This window comes from Lottia gigantea, assembly GCF_000327385.1.
Source record: "Lottia gigantea unplaced genomic scaffold LOTGIsca_135, whole genome shotgun sequence".
Classification (NCBI taxonomy): domain Eukaryota; kingdom Metazoa; phylum Mollusca; class Gastropoda; family Lottiidae; genus Lottia; species Lottia gigantea.
The window spans coordinates 305,197-326,748 of record NW_008707526.1 but is presented as its reverse complement, the minus strand read 5'-3'; the positions used below and the strand labels follow the sequence as shown (position 1 = coordinate 326,748).

Genomic DNA, 21,552 nt, shown 5'->3' with positions numbered 1-21,552 from the left:
AATGCATTTTTTCGAGTTAACCTCATTCTGTTTCGATTGAGATTCAATACTCATTGACATATTGCTTTACTTTTACTTCTTTTTTCAGATCTCTGTGGATAATTGATCGTGAAGAAAAAAAAATTACACGTTTCATAAAAAAAATATAACTTTATTATTAAAACATATAATAATCAAAATAACTAAAACGCGATCTGGCTCGTTTCCAGTCTTATTTCAGAATTCGAGAATTCCGAACAGCTACAAGAGTGGACACTGGACAGTAACTTGCGCCAAGTTGAGACTTAAGTTGGACACATCTTTATAATAATTCTTATTTGCATGTTAACAAGGCACATGGTATTAGAGAATTAACAAACTGAGAGTGAGTATCCATAAATCATATGCCTTTCGATCAAAGTGTTCCTCTCTGACTATTGACGAAATGGAAACAAGCCCAATCAGGCTGATATTAAAATAGAATGTGATAGCTTTGTAGTTATCATGTTCCTATAGCAACGGTACAAATACAAAGATTATCTACATCCTGGTAATGTTGCTATAGGAACATGTGTAGTTTATATACAGGTGTAAAAAATGAAAAAAATATAATAACAATTTGGTGTATATTAGTACGGGTAATTAAAAATAAAATACATGTATGCAAAACACATTTGAATATCAATACATATTATGTATAAAATGATGGAAAATTAAAACTGTATTGTTTGTAGACTGCGAACCGATATCGTCGATAATAACATAATTATACAAATCATAGATGAATATCATCAAAATAGGCACTGGTTCTTATCAGCAAGATGAAATGAAAATATAAAATGTAGTTGATAAGCTTCAATACAAAAGCCGTCAGATCATTTAATATCTCATTAAAAGAGACAGGTTTGCTATTTTTGGGAGTTGAAGAGGGTTTTGGATATATGTAAATAGGCTCCAGAAGTTAGAAATGGACGAAAATCGCTTAATTCATTCAACATTAATTTCACATTCTATTTCTATATATGTCTTTTCTATACATGAAAGAGTCTCAAAGAAAAGCGAGTCGTCTTTTTAACTTTCAAACGCGGAAAATTCTGGACACAAATAGATTTAAAGTTTCGAATTTCGACGCTGAGCTGTGGACATCATTACTGATTAGATAAACTACATCGTTCCAGTTTCTGAGACTAAGTTACGATTTGTCATTAGATGACGTCACTTAAAACACTTATGTTGGTTCACAGCTTGGGAATATGGTGGTGGAGGTGTGTAATGCGCCGGATCTGAAATAAAAATAACCTATTATTTTCGTGGTTATTGATTTTGTGACAGCTTCTATAACGAACGGAGATTGCTGAGTCTTTAGCGCACTGATTAGATTATCTACAACTGCACGACTGACCTAATTCAAAAGGACGTGCATATTATATACTTTGATCCATTAACATAATTTTTCAGGTTTGATTTAGAAAGTGCAATTACGCTCTACACGATATCGCGCGGGATTTTCTCTGCAACAATTTTATTGGGGTAATATGTTAAAAATGAAATTGTCAAAATCAAATACATAGAGTCAAAATATCTCATTAAAACAAGTTGGATCAAAATCAATTTGGATTTGAACAATTCCCCAATGTAATGTATGTAACGATTATTGGTCCTGTCCCCAGAAAAGGAAACATATTATTTTAGGTTTCATAACTCATGGTAAGACAGTTATAATTTCCACAGCAATCACTCCCTTCCTAGTTTCCTGGAATGATAAACAAACACAATTGTACCTGAATACTCAAATCCTAAGGGTACTGTACCAGCTGTAGCAGCTGGAGTAGGAGAATATGTAAAAGCTGATGTAGGCTCAAGGGAGTAAGGTGGTGCAGACTTGCTGTCGTAAGCTGGGGTTGCATCACCACTGATAGGTTTACTGTCATAAGGATTATCTGAGACGGAAGTGGTAAATGCTGTAGATGTTGGCGGGTTGGAATTGTAAGGCCCTGTTGATGCTGGTGTTGTGGTATTTCCGTTGTTGTACGAACCTGAATATTGAAATAAACAAAAGATTAGAGATGGTCGACTCCAGAAAACACAATATTTTACCAGCTAATTCTGGTAATCTAAATCCTGTGCAATTAACTACAAAGGCCGAAAGCAAGGAGGACATTCTGATGTGCGTATAATAACTGTTGCGTAAAAAAACATATGAAGTATTAACATTGGAAATTTCAATATTGAGATAATTTTTATAACAAACTGGCGATTGATGTTTTCATTTTGTTGGTGAACTGTACGTCAAATAGCCATTCAATCAGCTATGGAAAATGAATACATGTATGTATTATAATCCATCTTGGATGTTGTCGAAACTAATGAAAACGCCCTGCGTACAATTCTCCTCTATTTAAAGCTGTTTTCAAATGAAATTTGAAAACAGAAATATATTGACTTCACAAGACTCATTCAGAAGGACAAAAAGGTACAAGTCACTACAAGACTTTTTGCTGCCAGACCACAGAGCTGCTTAAGAATTTGTTTGTTTTAAAGGAAGTCAGTGCCTTAGGTTCAGTTAGCATAATGTTTATTATTTTCCACTGAACGAGTCTTGTTATATAAGCAGGAAAATAAAGCCACGGCCATACGTTTTTTTTGAAAACTATTTCATCAAAAGTGTAAATCTAAACGTAGAATTGGAACATATTCATTTGTTTTTGTTTCATAAAAAAGTGTATCATACCTTGTCGAATAGAATTGAACTTGTCATCCACCTTGTCTTTCTTATAATGTTTAATACAACAATACAGTAACACAGATAAAACAGTTACTCCACATAACACCCCGAAAACAATCCCCACTATTCGTCCAGTTCTGAAAATAGAGAATTCAATTTCAATGGAACTAAGTACTCAGTGTTAGATAGTGGGATTTTTTCGCTTGCTTTTTAATCAAATAGATCATCACATAATAATATATTCGCTTTTACAAACCGTCTTTACATAACGGCCGTTCAGAGAATTCAGAGATATTGAATCAAATTAATCGTGGACATTTCTCAACTGTTACGTATAAATAAACCAAACTCGGTAGTCATGTCGTAGTAGTCTCGATTATTTTCTCACTCATTTGGCTTACCACATCTTCACAATGCCGAGACGTTACGAACTTCGTCTTATGAAATGGATACCTTTCTGAAATAGCCACCCTTCTTGAATTAAGGAATGCAGCTATTTGATTGGATTGACGCAAGCGAATGCAGCCAATGGGCCCTTGACTTAATGACTGTAAAGATTTGGACTCTATTGTTTACAGACTTTCTGTTGAGGCCTGTCTATTTTGCGTAGAAACCAATCCAGTGACTGCATTTATAAACTTTCGTGATGCAAGAAAGATGGCTATTGCAGTGAAAGTGTACGAAGAAGTCCGTAATAGCTTGACATTGAGAAAATAGCAACATCCCAAACTCGCAATTACAAACCATTTGTTTTTTCTCAGAAATTGTGGAAGTCATAAAGACATGAAACGGAATAATAATTAGTTTTAAATGGTCTTTTAAACAGGCTATTATATAATGGTGAAATTATGATAAAATCGATAAGTGTAAAGATTTGAACTTACTGATTATAATATTCACAGCAATGTTCTCGTTTGTCGTCACCACAACAATATTCATGGTCTTCTGGTTCTCCGGCTCGTGGACAAATAAAATAACCATACGTTGTACCATTGCTGTCTTTATCGAAGTTATTGGTACAAATTGTAGGTACTGTAACATAAACACAGTCCAAATTACAAACATAGTTTCGCAACTAAACAACATACAATACCATTTATTTATTTTCTTAAATCCGCAACGTACTTTTTCTAACACCTCCCAAAAAGCACAGAGAACTTAAAAAGTTTATGTAAATCTTTTGAATAGTTTTGGCCTTGAAAAATTAACACATTTCTCTAGATTTTGGACTACAGATTTCATAATATTTTTTTGACCTACGAAAAAAGCCGAGTGGCCCTTTAATATAGACAACGACGCCTCGTGGCTATTGTTTATAACTGGGGTATATGAAAATACATATCTTACTTTCGCTTGGATAGGATCTGTATCTACTCGTCCTCATATATCTGAGACTTCCATAGATATACCCGCCTGTTAATGCTGCAGTAAAGGTAGATCTTGTGTAAGGGCTGGATCCTGACCGAGATATGCTGTTTCCCCGTGAACGACCTCCGCTTCCTCTTGATCCTCTGGAACCACCTCTTGATCCGCCTCTTGAACCACCCCCTCTACCACCACCACCGCCGCGACCCCCCTTTCCTTCCACATGTCCAATTTCTGAAGTTAAAAAGAAATAAGGAAGTTTAGATATCAGCAGTTGTTTAATGAGGATATGACTATTTCAATTTTCCAGAATTAGAATAAAAATAATAATAATTGTTATTTAATTCAGTGTGACAATCTTTACAAAAATACAACACACAGGTACATAAAAACAAGAAAAAATAAGATGCCAGCCGGTAACGACTTATGAGACACTATAAAACATAGCAATTAAAACATCAACATAGCTTAAAAGAATAATAAAGGTTTGGAACAAAGACCTAAAATACAAATAAATATATAGACGTTTATGTTAAAAGTGCCTGTTACCTAAATTCTATATACACAAGATACAAAGTGAGGTAAAATATCAGCATTGTTCATAAAAAAGTACACTTTATTCACATTATCATACAAGTTAAAAAATGATTCAATTTGGTAGACTCTGGTACATATTGATTGTCTATATGGTTATGAAAACTACAATTAAAAACACAAAAGGTATTAGATGGAGATTGACACTATAGATTCTCTGAGACTTTGACAGGGAAGAAGGGTTGTCAAAACCTGCCACATATGAATTTGTAGATAAATTGTAAAATATTTCTTGAGCTTTTATCACATATTCTTTAGAAAATAGACCGATTTTCAAACTGTTGCACATAAACATTAAGTTTTAGCTCTGCCTTAATACGATTATACGAATATTTCAAAATCTTAATATTTCAATAAATCTGTGCACACTCCCTCTTTAAAGTACTTTTACCGGATTCTGGGCCGGATTAACCGATACAGTAGAAAATGAAGCATAAACAAACAGGATAAGGGCACGACCGATAACATGGGGTTATGTGAATATTCTGTTACGATCCTCTGTAATTCGCAGTTATATTGAAATGACCCTTTTATAATACGAAATATAAATTATACAGATAATAAGATTATTCAACTATATATATGACTCTATAGGATTAATTATACAATAGTTATTAGAACACATGTTTTGATCAACAAGACAATGTTATAATCTCTACACAGTTTGTCAATTAGTACCTTGACCGATGTCTTAAATGAGTTAGGGTTTGCTTACTCTTCTACAATAAAACGAACCATTATGCGACTAGGATTCCCTTCGGAGAGTCCACATGTTTAATGTAATGGTAATGTTTAATCGATATATCTATTATTGATATTATTAGTTACAATCAATCAATCATATTTACGGAGACTTGGGGCATAATAGACATAAACAGAGCATTCCATTTTTTAAAGATATTTTTGGAATACATTAAGTTGAAATAGACACAGTTCATTGAAAGAATTACCTCCAGTGGCTCAACTACTAGGAACTGGTTGAACCTAGTCCACGCGCTCCCACCCCTAAGGGGCCCTAATTCACCTAAAGTCCATGGACCCCCTAACCCTAACCCAAACCCTAACCCACAGATTACCTCGAAATAAGATCGAGATTAAGAAAAATTACACCTGGATATAGTAACTAGTGTATTAAAACAAAGGCTGTAGTTAATCAATAATAAATCATTAACGTATTTAACTTATTGATAGCAATAGCTAAGCAAAGGCTATAGTTAATCAATAATAATTCTGAACTTTTTGATGGCCACAACCAAACTTTAACCAAACAAAACGAACATAGGCGTTGGGGGCAAGCCGGTTTGACCGAGATTTACTCACGCATTTTACCTGTATTTTTTCTTTATTTTAGAGTTAGTGCTCGATATGTTTTTGGCGGATTTTCTTTCAGAACATAATTAGTTTTAGAGAATGACCTGAAAGCACTTCTTGTGAGATCGGCTTATGTGATTAGTCAAACCCTCTAAAAGCTTTACCTTTTATACCCTTGATTTTGTATTTTGTATATATGCTTTGACAGTACCCGGATGAGCAAACTATCTGTGTTTGACTATATGAAAGTTGTCGAGTGTTTAAAGTCTTCACAATACCAATGAAGATGAGTGATTCAAGACTGAGCAAGGTGTACCCTGTGACTGCGGTGTTTCAATACTAAGCAGTAGATCTCATTGAAATATATTTATATAAGCTATGTGTGTACATACTTATATATATTTCACAATTGATCTTATGATGGACCGAAAATAAACATTATAAATCATGTCCTTGGTCCAAATTGTACTATTTATAGAAAAAATCCTTAGCGGACGTTGACAACAGACGAATAGTTATTGCGAAATTTCTTTTTCAATGTGTCATCTAAAAAAATCCCTGCCATTAATTTTTTAACAGCTCCCCAAGTTAGCTTTTTGGGAGGTGTTAGGAAACTACGGATTAAAGCAAAAAAGAAAAACGAAACATATCGATTCTTTATGAGGCCAAACAAATAACTAGTTCAAGCAGCTTAATTAACATTTAGAACATTCCGTTTTTAATTCAACTATTTCACGTAGATATATAGGTGCGCGGTAATTAGGTCACAGGAAATTCGGTCACCGGAACTTTGGTCACAGTAAAAAGGTCACACGGTAATTTGGTCACAGTAATAAGGCCACATGGTAATTTGGTCACAGTAAAAGGGTCACATGGTAATTTGGTCACAGTAATACGGTCACATGGTAATTTGGTCACACGGTAATTTGGTCACAGTAATATGGTCACACAGTGATCTGGTTGAGGCAAAACTAGTAAAATGAAATTACTGGTAACTGGTGTAGTGATATTTATTTCATAATACATAATGTAGTGTTCTGCTTGCCCTCTGCCCGAGATGGATGGACCTTGTGGGGCCCTGAACGGTCGAACAGTATTTGGTATACCTGTCAATCTGCAGCTATATAGTTATTGCTGATACAACCGCCACCGGTCTGCCTTTTAAGCTTGCAAGCCATACCACCGTTTAACCTTTGCCGACTCTCGCCATTCCAAATTACAGAATTCTCACTCACTGAATGCAGCAATAACTCGGAACGCGTTCGATTTAGTCGGATAGACATTAGCGGGTATCAAGATGATACCAAGCATACCAAGTTTCAATCAATTCCGATAAAAATTGTAGTCTCTGTACTCTATATAAGTCAATTTTAATGAATTTTACGCAAGGGCAATAACTCCTGAAGCCTTCACGGAAAAAAGCTGAAAATCGAAAGGAAGTTTCATTCAAATCAGATAAAAATTGTAATCTCCACCGTGTTCACAAGCCAAATTTAACGCGTTTTGAGCGCGTCAAGGGCAATAACTCAGAAAGCGTCGGCCGGAAAATACTGAATATCGAAAGGAAGCGAGATCTCATGGATATACATACACATGCCAAGTCATCAAAATCCGACTCTAGCCTCTAACGTGTTCACAAGCAAATTGTGGACGAACCGACGGACGGACCGACGGACAGACGACAGGGGCAACGCCAATATACGTCCGCATTGTGATGTGGGCGTATAAAAATATGTATAGAAATAATAAATGACGCCGAGTGAAGCGAGGCTCGAAAAACTTTCGGGAAAATTAAATTAAATTCGGAGATTTAAAACGAGCCCTATATTTTCAATGAAAAGCCCATGTTCCATTATACGTAGCTACTATGAATCGAGGGCTCCCAAGTATTTGATCCGTCGGGCCCAAGCATTTTCGAACCGGGCCCATAGAGTTCTTTCCTTGGGCCCCAGAGAGTTAATCTTGCCCTCAGGGGCCAGTTTCTCGAAATCTTAACATAAAAGAGTTTCAGATTTGAAGAAATGGAGTCATTTGATTGGTTGATATTGCCATATTTAAGATCGATTTTAGGGATTGACCAATCAGAGAACTAAAATACTAAAATTGCATTCTCTGATTGGTCAATAACTAAAATTGATCTTAAATATGACATTATCAACCAATCAAACGACTCCATTTCTTCAAATCTGTAGCATTGATAAGTAATATTTTGAGAAACTGGACCAAGGTCTTCAATTCTTAACGTTTTTATGCTTTTGCGGTTTGTCGCCAAGGAGGTCCAACATTCGGATACCGACGTTCAAGTTCAGGTATTTTCAGTAACAAAAAAAAGGTTTCTTATTGTCCCTTTAAAACAAACTTAGCTTACACAATGGGTCTTAGTCATTAGTGAAGAGAGTATGCATAGCTAACTTGGATAGCTTGCATAGGGTTAGATTTCGTCTGACTCGTATAATTTCATGTATTAATGTTATCCTATCATACAGCTGCGTGTTTCAGTTTATGGGTCCCGTTTATCACACAATTAATTGAGAAAAAATCCGATTAGTAGGCTAAAAATTAACAAAACTTTATTTTGGTGGGTGTAGTGTCGGAAGATCGACAAACTCATCCCAATTTTACAACCTCAATCGCCAACCCATCTATTTCAAGCTTGATGTTTTCTGTTATATATTTACAGCTGAACGAAGAAATAGTGCTTTTCATGGTGTGCTTTCTGAGCAATGGACATCACCCTATAGTAGGCAATTATGGAAAAAGTGTCCTAAATGATCTCAGATAACAACACAGGAGTGATTAAGTTTTCCTTCTATAATATCGACCGAGCTTTACATACAGCATTAAAAATAAATGGTATTGCAATAAGTCATAGTATATACTATACTATATTGTAACTATATGAAAGGACATATTCTCTCAAGTGAAACGGTCAATATAAATATAGGTCTTGAACGTAGTATCTTAAAAATGTCACAAATATTCTAATCAATTCTATCAAACCAGAGTCAATTTTGATGTGAAAATAAAAAAAAGTCTTACCTGTAATTAACGTTATAGCAAAAACTGATAATAAAAACACAAACAACCGTTTACACGACGCCATTTTTTTCTTTTAATAAGAAACTAATTAATCAAGACTATATTGTAAAGAGTACTTGTCAATCGCGACATATACTTATATGCCAATATAATATAGTAATGTAATTATAGTTTTGTTATATTACTGGATATCCAAGTTTCACGTGACACTCTCCAACTGAATAAAGGATTACTTATATAACAAAAATCTATACTTTAGTGTCTTCCCTAATTGTAGTTTATTATATTAGGCCGGATTTTAAATCATTGACGTCACTACGGTTATCACAGGTTCGTTATAATATCTTGCGAAACGCCTGTTCAGATAACTGTATTGCGAAATAGTAGTAGATAGGCTATAGAAGAATTGTTTATTAGTGAGGTCATGACATTAGTTAAGTAATTGAAGAAAATTTTTAAAAAATAAATGTATACAAATACGACAATAAGGACAATGAGGGATTATAGCACAGTCGATTGAAGCCCTGGAAACTTTACATGACGTCATTTGATTGGTATTAGAAACTTAATTGTAATACTTGTAAGAAATAGTTGTTTCTTTGTTTCTTTGAATTCAAAATGATAGAGGTTTAAAGATGGGTTCCCTTGTTTTCATTAATGAAAATCAAAATTCTAATACTTATATGAATAGAGAAAAGAGGTGTTCTAATGACTTGGAAAAATACCAGTTTGTCTCACATGTCCATAATTAATTCAAAATTAGCTAAAGTAGAAGAGAATTACCAGCGGAATTCCCACGAGTGACGGATCAAGAACGGTCAAAAAGTCTTTCTTTTGTTTATCCAGACTATACATACATGGAAATTTATGACTCTTACATCAGAACATGATGATATGATTAAGAATACATGATAATGTAATTAAACACCAATTGATCGCATAGTTTGTTTAATTTGACACTAAAAAAATAAGGAAACCCATCTTTAAGAAATGTAAGAATTTTAGATTGACTTTAAGCGTTTCAAGCAAAGGTCCCGTTCCTTACGATCAATTTTGTTGTCAGTAGGATATTTCTTATTGTAAACAACACGATCTTATTGTAAAAAAAAAAAAAATTTTAGAAGCTCTGAACTGCCTAACATTTTTATTTACACAGTCGCTAGTAATTGTCTGCTGACAAGTTCAAGTGTTTGGGTAACTTATTTAGTGAATAGTATTTTTAACTATATTACTTAAAGGGACAGGACAGAATCGTCATTTTCGGGGGTTGATTTGAAGGCTCGAATTTCGACGGTGAGCTGTGAACACTATGATGGTTGAGCTTAGCTAAAAAATTCCCAAAAATAAGGTACTATTGGTCATACGGATGGCACACCTGTCCGTAAAAAATGTTATTTTAAATTTTCAATTACAAATGTAGTTTTTGTTGTAAGATTTTTACATAAACATTCATATAATTTTCGTTTTGGAGTTTACTTAGCAAACAGCAACAAGATGAGTGAGGCCCCTTGGACTTAAGTGGATTGAGGCCTCTCCCCCCGGAAATAGTTTCAAATTCCTTTGATACCTAAAATTAAAAAAAATGAAATGAAATGAATGGAGTTTTACGTCCTACTCTTCTGCACCTTGTGGGCTAATGAAGACGGCCTAAAATTAAATAGACTCCTCTTGTTTATGTTTCGAATTGTACCCGAAGGAGCCTTGCTCGACTTGCTAATTACTCAACAATACTCATCCCACGTTTTTTCAGAATTTCGTTGAGAAATCATAGCTAGTCGTTACACATCCAACACGTTACATCTTTATCATTCCCATTTATTACCATAGCACCGATCTATCTTCGTTATTAAAGATGCTTCTAGGGGGAGGGGGCGATTCCCCCATCCTCCAGAAAAGAGGCTAGACCGACTCTGCCACCCCCCACTTTCGAAGTTTTTATTAATTGTCACTAAGTCGTGTAAGATGTTTGGTGTACCCTCTCTTTAAGGGAGACTGTATCTTTAAAGTTTGTTTTGTTGTTTATATAGATTAGATTATCACAGTGTATATTTATGTGAATAATTTAGGGTCTGGTTAATCGAAAATGTATTGACGTGTAAGTTTAATAGCACGTGCATTGGAATCACAGGGTATGTAAGGCTTGAAGTATGTAGTTTCGTGGCTCATTCTGATTTAATCAGAGTTTTGTCGTTAGTCTGGTCGTTCAGCGTTTCATCGTAGTCGTAGATGTCTTGATAGAAATCCATTAGTTTCCCCAGCTCTACTTTTTGTAATGTAGACTTCAACTAGTCTTGGGTGACATAATGGTCGTTATGGTGTAATCTGTATCCCTATGTGTGTGGTTATTGTGTTATGTGTAACATGTAATCTGTATACAAATGAGTGGTTATTGTGTTGTAACCTGTAATCTGTATTGATATCTGTTACTTGTAATATTGTTTACGGGTGTGAGAGTTGATTAACTACCAACTTAGATCGTAATGTAATTGTACTTATGATGGTGGACAAATCTTATTCTACCGGCGATCTGTTAGCGGTGCAGTAATCGCAAGGTAGCTGAAGAGGATGATCATAAACTGAAATTGGGGGATGGTTGTGTATATATTTATGTTTATTGTTGTTAAATTTGTATAATATGTAAGAGTTGTTGCCGTTGTGTTGTTTCTTTTGGGTGATTCTTAAGTGCGAAGCATTCCGTCAGTCCACCCTGTGACATCAATTAACATAGTGAAAGAATAGCCTGTGCTCCCCCCAACCCCACCCCCTGGAAAATTGTGTGAACTCCTGCTCGCCCCTTCAACTAATGTTTCCTAGTAACGCCACTGCTTATGGACTAAACAGAGCTTCGGCCGAGAAGAATTTTTCTAGTTAAGGGGAAGTAACCTAAACTGAATTCTAATCGCAGAGAAAGCATTGTTAAGCATAAGATGCATCAGTGTTCCAAGTCATATAAGCATGTCTGTACTCGTTTGTAACACCTGCCACGGGTGTAGAGCCCTGGCTCTAGAAATGTTATTTTATATGCGTTTTGCCCTAAAATATGTGTCAGAAGGCACCAAAAATGTGCGGAGAACCTTATGCTTATGCGCTTCTAGAGGTTTTGCATTTTGGATCTTAGAACAAAAATCAAAAACAAACTGTTGGGATCGCTCACGAAAGATTTCAAATATCTGAGGCCCAGAATGAACCATCACCAGCACCTTTTGTAAAGACTGGAAAAGCTTCGTCCTGGCATTACTGCACACCAATTATCAGTCCTGTTGACGTTTTAAGAGACGAGATCCCTTGGTTAACTCGGGTCTATACATTGTCACTTCAACACGTCAGAGGCCAGATGCCTACATATTCATGTGGTATTTGCGGTAAAATGTTCAGGATGGCACGCGTTTTTCAAACAGACCAATCACCACACCGGTTCAAAGTCATTTTAACGGGTTGTTTTGTGAATATGAACACAGGCACGAAACTTCTGATTAATACGAGTACAGGCAGCCCGTCTCGTATAAGAGATTGTTTTGGTGTTTTAAAATTGTACAATTACTTCAAAAATACCTCAATATAGGAATTTCTTTTCCTATTTCTATAGATGTCTTTTCTAAATATGGCAGTGTCTCAAGAAAGACGACTCATCTTTTTAACTTTCAAAATAATTCTGGACTCCCATGGATTTAAAGGCTCAAATTTCGATGGTGGAACACTATTACTGATTGGCTTAGCTAAAACAAATACTACCTGCTTCTGAGAATAAGGTGTGATTGGTCACAAAATGATATAGATATAGATATCAAGTCCTGAACTTGACCATAAAGATATACTTGGTATAGCTATTACATTACCGTTTATATTTGTGCTTTATATCCTTCTGGATTTCAACCACGTAGTGAATGAATGTTGTCTTGCCTGATTTTTTATATTTCTAAATGGCTCACACTCCGAAAACTCAACGAATAGAACACGCTATCCACAATATAGTATGTAAATAGGACACAAACTATTTATAGAATGTACAAAGACCTAGTTTGTATTGCAGATAACAAGTCAATGTATACCGAACTGAGATGTGATCATACATCAAGTGATACAATTTCTTTTCTTATTTCAATAAACAGTTAGGTAAGTAAGATATATATCATATCAATGACTATAATATTGTAAAGCCCGAGCGCGTATGTATCATCCACGTACTGTATAGGTACAAAGGTCAATTGAGCTACCTGTTTGAGTTCGTCTCGTTTCCTTTACTTCTTCTTTTATACTAACCTGGTGTAAGTAACCCAAAGCCGTAGCAAAAGGACGACCAAACTTTAAACTCTTTTCCCTTAATAAAGGTAATTTTGGTGGAAAATTGCATTGGAGGCATTTTTGGCCGCTGAATACAGTTTGCCGTTGGTACACGTCTGACTGTACTTAAATCTTTAAAGACCCTCATTGCCTCATTTAACTCGGATTACGATACGTCTTTGTGACCCTGAGCAAAGTAAAGATACAAAAAATAATATTTGACATATTTACTCTCCGACATTTAGAGTCTTCTGGTAGAACGGTCACTCTCTGTGTCGTGAGAAGGAGACTTTTTGTCTCAACACCTTGCTCGAAGTGTTTACTATTTCTCTTTTCCTTCAAGCTTAAGACGCAGTTAAGTAGCTCAGTGAGTTAGATCTCAGGCAATATGGTGCTTTTAAATTGACAGTACCATTTTGTCTCTCTCTCAATGATGGTATCCGAAGCGGAGACAACAAACCGGAGGCCTATTTCATATATCCATCCCCAACAAACAGGAAACACTAGACAAATCCCATGAAAAGCTTCCGTCCTGATCTTAACTATTAACATAATATTTAATTTCAGAAGAGCATCAAGACTATTAGTGTTTATATAATGGGCTCCCTCGGTCCTCTTCATGGTATTAGAGTTTTGGACATCAGCAGGTATTTCAAATTTAGGGGAAAAACAACAACAAGCTTTTAGTGTATTGCCAAATAAAATTAATCACATTCTTTTACCTAAAAGAAAGATGAGCATTAGACTTATAATGAACAGAAGTCCTAACCATGAACCAAAATCAAAGTTGAGGTCACTGGCAAAGGTGAAAACTGGTTCCAAATAATACTTTTAGTCCCTACTGAACGCCGAAGGTCCCTTTAACTAGATAGTTAAAGTGTTTGCAATCATATGACCCAATTGTGTTCTGTCAAGTTAATCGATGGGACCATTTGCTGGAAGGTGGACGGCATCAAGTTTCCGGAACATTAATGTATGCTAAAATGACATGAACACTTATTGGGTTAACAATGTCATGGGCAAGTGAAAAAAGCAAATTTCACCAATTCCTCTTTGATATTTGTATTGGTGGTATTTCATGTTGATTTTTCAACCGAATGAAGTGAATTTCCAGGTTTTTACACATTGAAATTTCTGGACTGTCGCCCTGATCTCCCAACAACTGATCAAATAGTATTGTTATAATACCTCTGAAGATGACCACAAAAAAATTGAAATTTTAAACCAGACCAAAATAAGTCTGTTCATCAGTGGACTATACATCAGTATCCCTTTATAATCCAATAAATCCATAAAACTTAGTAATAACTACAACTGGTGAATGTTTATTCTCAATGACCAGGTCTGAGATTTAAAATTTTATGTCCATTTTAAGAGTAATTTTAAAAGTATTCCTTAAAAATGGTGATTGTTTTATATAAATCAGGGTGCTGGCTGGTCCTTATTGTACAATGATTATGGGTGATATGGGAGCTGAAATAATCAAACTGGAGAGACCAGGTAAGGACAACAGTTGTTAACGAATTACAACAATCTACAGCGAATCGCAGTTACAGAAAATGGCATATCTCAAGATAAATACCGATAAAAGCAATTCTTTATTTCCTTGACTTTACTATTTTGATAAATTGGAAAATATAAAAACTTTGACAACGAATATCGAAATATCAGACTGATTTTCGTTATGTTCCTAGATAAACTTCATTTCCATAACTTGAAAGGCATTCTGGAAAGTGCTTCTCATTATCAGCCATGGTGCTAAAATATATCTGTTTTTAATAGGTGCTGGAGATGATACTAGATCATTTGGTCCACCATTTTGTGGTAAAGAAACGGCGTATTTCTTTTCTGTTAACCGAAATAAAAAGGTAAGTGGGGGCTTGTTTTCTGTCTGTTTTCCAACACAGAACGGAACTCTTCGAAATGGTTCAAAGATCTCTTGAGATTTCATGATAACAAGATTACAAATTCACTGGTTGTTGAACTTGATTTCAGCTAAAAATTATACAATTATTTGCGTTTATGCTGAAACAGCCGAATGTTGAATGTAAGTACAACCATATTTCTTATGATATTTCAAATGATTTGAAATGTAATGTAACAGAACATGTTTCTTCTGTTACACTGAATTTATTCTAGTAAAGGTCATACTTGATTGTTATAGTAATACATCCAGAGGGGCAATAGGGTATGGTCTTTAGTTAAAGTAATGAAATTGATCGATTGTCAGAATATGTTAAGGGGGTTGGGGATCCATTCCGCCTTCCTTATGGGCCTGGCGAAGGTGTTGAACACCAGTTTTCTCTATTTCAGAGTATAGCTGTAGATATGAAACATAAAGAGGGAGCACATATTGTACAGGAGGTAAAAATTTTCTGTCATGCAAGGCAGATGTGACTGTAGACTCCTCGATGGTGGCTAGAGGCGCATCTCTCTTGTATCTCGTTATGGTGCAACAAACTTTTGTCTGAGTTGGTTATAGCCCAACAGATATGACTCTACACGTACCGTTCGAGGAACGGGTGGGGCCAGAGTTGTCTCAGTTGAATATTTGAACATTTCTAAAGTCTAATGGATTGGAATTCTCATTCCCGACATCGAACTTTTGAAATGAAATTGAAATTTTGAAATGATAAAAAAAGTGATATTTTCAGCTGGCGAAGAAGAGTGATGTATTGATAGAGAATTATATACCTGGTAAACTAGGAGAGATGGGACTAGGATATTCACAGATTAAACAGATAGCTCCACAGTTAATATACTGCTCCATATCAGGTATATCAAACCTACTGTCTTCAGACTTCAGTTAATATTGGTCTATATCAGGTATATCAAACCTACTGTCTTCAGACTTCAGTTAATATTGGTCTATATCAGGTATATCAAACCTACTGTCTTCAGACTTCAGTTAATATTGGTCTATATCAGGTATATCAAACCTACTGTCCATCGTCCTCAGTTAATATACTGCTCCATATCAGGTATATCAAACCTACTGTCTTCAGACTTCAGTTAATATTGGTCTATATCAGGTATATTGAACCTACTGTCTACCGTCCTTAGTTAATATACTGCTCTATATCAGGTATATTGAACCTACTGTCTTCAGACTTCAGTTAATATTGGTCTATATCAGGTATATTGAACCTACTGTCTACCGTCCTTAGTTAATATACTGCTCTATATCAGGTATATTGAACCTACTGTCTTCAGACTTCAGTTAATATTGGTCTATATCAGGTATATTGACCCTACTGTCTACCGTCCTCAGTTAATATACTGCTCTATATCGGGTATATCAAACCTACTGTCTTCAGACTTCAGTTAATATTGGTCTATATCAGGTATATTGAACCTACTGTCTACCGTCCTTAGTTAATATACTGCTCTATATCAGGTATATTGAACCTACTGTCTTCAGACTTCAGTTAATATTGGTCTATATCAGGTATATTGAACCTACTGTCTTCAATCTAGTCTTCTATCTATCAAGTGGGGTTTCCCGCGTCCTTGACCTCTACTCTTGAATTGACCTCGACATTGTCTTACCTATTTTGAAGACGGAATAATAATACCTCGTAGGAGATTAAGCGACTCCGCGAAAAAGCTATTAATATAATTTAGAATGAATACTCCACCACTGACACAATTTTCAACGAATATTAATCATTGTCACAGGCTGTTTGTATACAACGGAAGATGATTGTTTCCTGTTTTAGCGTTGATTACCCACACTCTTTTTTTCTCAAACTGAACGGATTCATCGCTTGCTCATTTTTTTTAAAATTCTGATTATAGTTTTATTGTCGATTTTTCAAACTTGATAAAGTGTGGGATGCATACTTATTTAACCAATGGTCACTATTAAACACAAATATTAGCCACAGGACGGGTGTATTCTAAGACGTAGTATCCCTTTAATATACTGCTCTATATCAGGTATATTACACCTACTGTCTTTCCCGAAGCTAGACCATACCATAAATATTTTCCCTCTATTTTAGTGAGTGCAAGTTTTAATTTTTCTTTCAAAAATTAGGTTATGGCCAAACTGGACCTTATGCACACCGGGCTGGGTATGACGTGATAGCATCTGGAATTGGTGGACTCATGCACATCACTGGACCTCAAGTGAGTCATTTTTAAAATAATCATATACAAATATCAACTTTTTTATCCATTGTTTCATCTACTGGTATTGGGTACCCATTTTAACCTTTCATAATCTGTTAAATCCACTTTTAAACCTTTGTTTATTTCACTAGGATGGAGAACCATGTAAAGTTGGTGTGGCGATGACAGATCTGTCTACAGGGTTGTATGCCTATGGCTCAATACTAGCTGCTGTATTAGAACGACAAAAAACAGGGCGGGGGCAGCATATAGACTGTAATCTGCTGTCAACACAAGTGAGTTTTAGGTTGTGTTTTTGCAGATAATGTGTAGATAATTACATTTGAATTCCAGGTATGAGTTTCACGTGGTTTAACTCCACATCCCATGCACATGGGCGATATTTTCCTTTATGCAAATAAAAAAAAACAAGCGTAATCCTGCGATATTATGCTGATGTTATACTGTACAAACAGCACAATATTCCCGTCAATAAGACATATCACCCCTATTGTGCTACCCACCCAAATTTTGTTTTCCGAATATACTGTCCTGAATTCTGTCTAGAAGTCTTTAGCCCAGTGTAATAAACAAGTTGTTCAATCTATTATGATGTTCAATCTATTATGATGTTCAGTCTATTATGATGTTCAATCTATTATGATGTCCAATCTATTATGATGTTCAATCTAGTATGATGCTCAGTCTATTATGATGTTCAGTCTATTATGATGTCCAATCTATTATGATGTTCAATCTATTATGATGCTCAGTCTATTATGATGTTCAGTCTATTATGATGTCCAATCTATTATGATGTTCAATCTATTTTGATGCTCAGTCTATTATGATGTTCAGTCTATTATGATGTTCAATCTATTATGATGTCCAATCTATTATAGTTTTCAATCTATTACGATGTTCAATCTATTATAATGTTCAACCTATTATGATGTTCAATCTATTATGATATTCAACCTATTGTTATGACCAATCTATTATGATGTTCAATCTATTATGATGTTGAACCTATTATTTTTGTTAGTAGGTGGCGTCACTAGTCAACATCAGTTCAAATTATCTAAATGCTGGAATGGAGGCTAAACGATATGGAACAGCACACGAAAGTATCGTCCCCTATCAGGTATATATCAGCCTTGGCGTCCTGTACCAGGTGTTACGTGTGTTCTCACGATCCACCCTAAATATGAAAAAAGTTCATGGGCGGTAGGGCAGTTGTTTTGCTTGACTCCATGCACGTCGCTCTTCCATTAGAACATTCTATTATCCCTAACTTGTCGTACTAAAACCCTTGGATATTGAATGTCTATATTAATTACAGGGTATACATACAAAAATTCAGAAAAGTGTTCTGAAAGTATCAGCATATGATTCAATTCAGATGTCTCATCATTGATTCATTGTTATCTTTACAGGCTTTCGAGACGAGTGATGGGTATATTATAATAGGAGGTGTCAATGATAATCAGTTTAGAATAGTCTGTCAGGTAGTGTACTCACAATCACCCTAACACTGTCGGTAAATCAAATTTTGCCGAATTTTTTTTTAAGTGAATTGGACTATTAACTTAAATATGGTACTGTTTGTCCTAAATAACTTTTCATTGACAAAGATATAAAATATGTAAGATTAAAATGAATAGACACAAATTGCAGAGTGATAATGTGTGCTCATATTTATATTTTATCTAGTCAATCTGAGACTAAAAGTTTAATGTTGGTATTCCATTTTTTACGTAAATATCAATATTTTTTGTTTTTGTAAACGCTGAATATGTGATATCAGATGCATAGAACCTTCTTACTAGCTCCACATGCTGTTATGTACCATTAGAAAGAACTCAGCCATCCATATAATAACTCTTCCCACAGAAATATGTTGACGATTATATCCCTTCAACTGTTGTATAACAAGTAATATAATTACAGAGTGTAAATGAATGCTAATTATCGTGTTTTGTTTTATAGAAAATAGAATTAGAAGAATTAGCCACGGATCCTAGATTTATAACTAATAAACAACGAGTTGTTAATAGGAAGGAATTATTGGACTTAATGACTAATCGGTAATTAATGATTTTATTGTTAATTTCATGGGAAATAATTTTCCATATTTTTCTCATTCACCTGGAAGATCTAAAAAAGAATTTTCTTTCAATAATTTATAAAACAGTATAACATGAAACTCATTTCCTTTCATTAGCCCATTAAGGTACAGAACAGTAGGATGTCAAATTTCGTTCCGTTACAGAGTACATCGCGTAGCTCAGAATATCGTTTAAATAAACTTGGCGCGATATGTTGATGCCACGATACGCGTATCATATCACGAAGTCGTGTATCGTTACTTGACGATACCTTTGATTGCATAAAAGGGAAATTTTTATAATTTTGTGGATGGAATAAAAAGTTTTTTCACTGACTTGACTGAAATTATCAAATATCTCTGTTACAAAGTTAAAAATCAATATGTATTGAAACTCGTGCATGAATTTGTAACTTGTTACCCCATATCGCTATACATATTGTATCGTATCGTGACCCTTGTATCGCGAAACGTAACGTGGCATATTTAGCTATACCCATCACCGGCGTTAATGAATGATTGCACAAATTACAATTTTGCTTGTTTACAGTTTTAAAGAAAAATCAACCAACGAGTGGTTGGATATATTTGAAAATACTGGTATACCATATGGTCCTATAAATAATATGCAACAAGTCTTCTCTGATCCTCAGGTACAAAAGTATTTTTCAGTAAATAAAAACATGGTTCCTAAATTTATGGGTATCTTCGAACCCTTTTCTTTAAATTTAGACATCCCTGACAACTTATTATCTAAAGACGTTTGATTACAAAATATGTAATCCACAATGCCTTTTTGATGAGTTGGACGCGACTTTAGTGAGTTAGACGCATGATATCATTGATAACATGGCGGCCAGTGTTTTGAATTGCCAACATTGCAGTTATCTCCCTTTAGTTGATTTTTAGCAAGATCACGAGATTCGGACACAATTGCAAGATATTAGTATTTTTTATAGTTGTACCATCAGCACACAATTTTAAACGACAATAAAAACGAAGTTTATATAAGATGAAAATAATGCGTCTGAGTGGAATAGGCTGACAAATGGGCGGTTAAATTGTCAACTATATGTTGCAATATATTGACAAAATAACTGTTTAACTATGATTTTTCTGCATCCTGTAGGTTCTACACAATAATATGATTCAAGAATTAGACCATCCAACAGCTGGAAGAATCAGATTACCTGGTGTGTTTTGTTTTAATAAAATGAGTATTATATATCTTAATTATATATTTATTGTTAATTATATGCCCCTTTCAATGCCTACGATAAAAATATTCATGGGGAAGGGAAGGGCGACAAACTAGTTTTGCTATGGTATATTATTGCTGACATGCTTTACCCTTATTGGGGCAGCGGTCAATTCCTGATCAATAGTTAATGTTGACTATATCTTTATTTTGTAGGTCCTGCTGTGAGGTTTAGTGAAAGTAAGACAGTTGACCCGCCACTATCACCTCCTACCCTAGGTCAACACACTCAAACTGTTTTATCTGAAATATTACACATGGACCAAGACAAGATCATCCAACTTCTACAGGATCGGGTCATTCAATAAAGAATAATATTTAATTCGGGTTATCTTTTATGAATGAATGTAAATATTATGTAATTTAAAGCCGTTGCGTATAGTAAAGGGAGTCTATATTAAGAGTGAAGAAGTTCCTAAAACTCCTATGTTAAACACTGGGCAAGGTATCAAATAAAGAGATCCGCTATATATAAACTAGGGTGGAGTTAACAGGGTTAGTGTATAGTTTTGAACATAAAAACCGTCTCTACCCTTATCTACACAATAAAACTTATCAAATTTTCTTGTCTTCAAATCCGTATTTGTAACTCAGTGAGTTAAACGTATGCTCACTAAAGAGTTCTTTATCGTTTATCATTGCATAGGGTAAGATTTTCTGCTAGGATGCCGAAATCAAGACACAAAGGCATTGTCGCGGAATCCGTCAGTTTTTTGGCTCATTTATTTATTCAACGTACATAAACTAATGAATTTATAAACATAACCATCAACAAATTGT

General features: G+C 34.9%; 2 protein-coding genes across 2 annotated transcripts; one reads left to right on the top strand and one right to left on the bottom strand.

Moving 5' to 3' along the window:
* Positions 1-130: 130 nt before the first annotated feature.
* LOTGIDRAFT_238206 (hypothetical protein) lies at positions 131-9,080 on the bottom strand (the record flags this gene model as incomplete). Its single annotated transcript, XM_009049403.1, has 6 exons — positions 131-1,262; positions 1,761-2,015; positions 2,711-2,841; positions 3,589-3,736; positions 4,052-4,303; positions 9,014-9,080. 6 exons carry the CDS (start codon positions 9,075-9,077, stop codon positions 1,195-1,197), a joined length of 918 nt encoding a protein of 305 aa, XP_009047651.1. The 3' UTR covers positions 131-1,194.
* A 4,811-nt stretch (positions 9,081-13,891) lies between these two features.
* On the top strand, positions 13,892-21,080 carry LOTGIDRAFT_180274 (hypothetical protein; the record flags this gene model as incomplete). Its single annotated transcript, XM_009049402.1, has 13 exons — positions 13,892-13,941; positions 14,721-14,794; positions 15,077-15,162; positions 15,608-15,658; positions 15,949-16,069; positions 17,334-17,425; positions 17,560-17,703; positions 18,456-18,551; positions 18,844-18,915; positions 19,397-19,494; positions 20,065-20,167; positions 20,644-20,707; positions 20,929-21,080. The coding sequence occupies 13 exons, from the start codon at positions 13,892-13,894 to the stop codon at positions 21,078-21,080; spliced, it is 1,203 nt and encodes a 400-aa protein (XP_009047650.1).
* Positions 21,081-21,552: the final 472 nt, after the last annotated feature.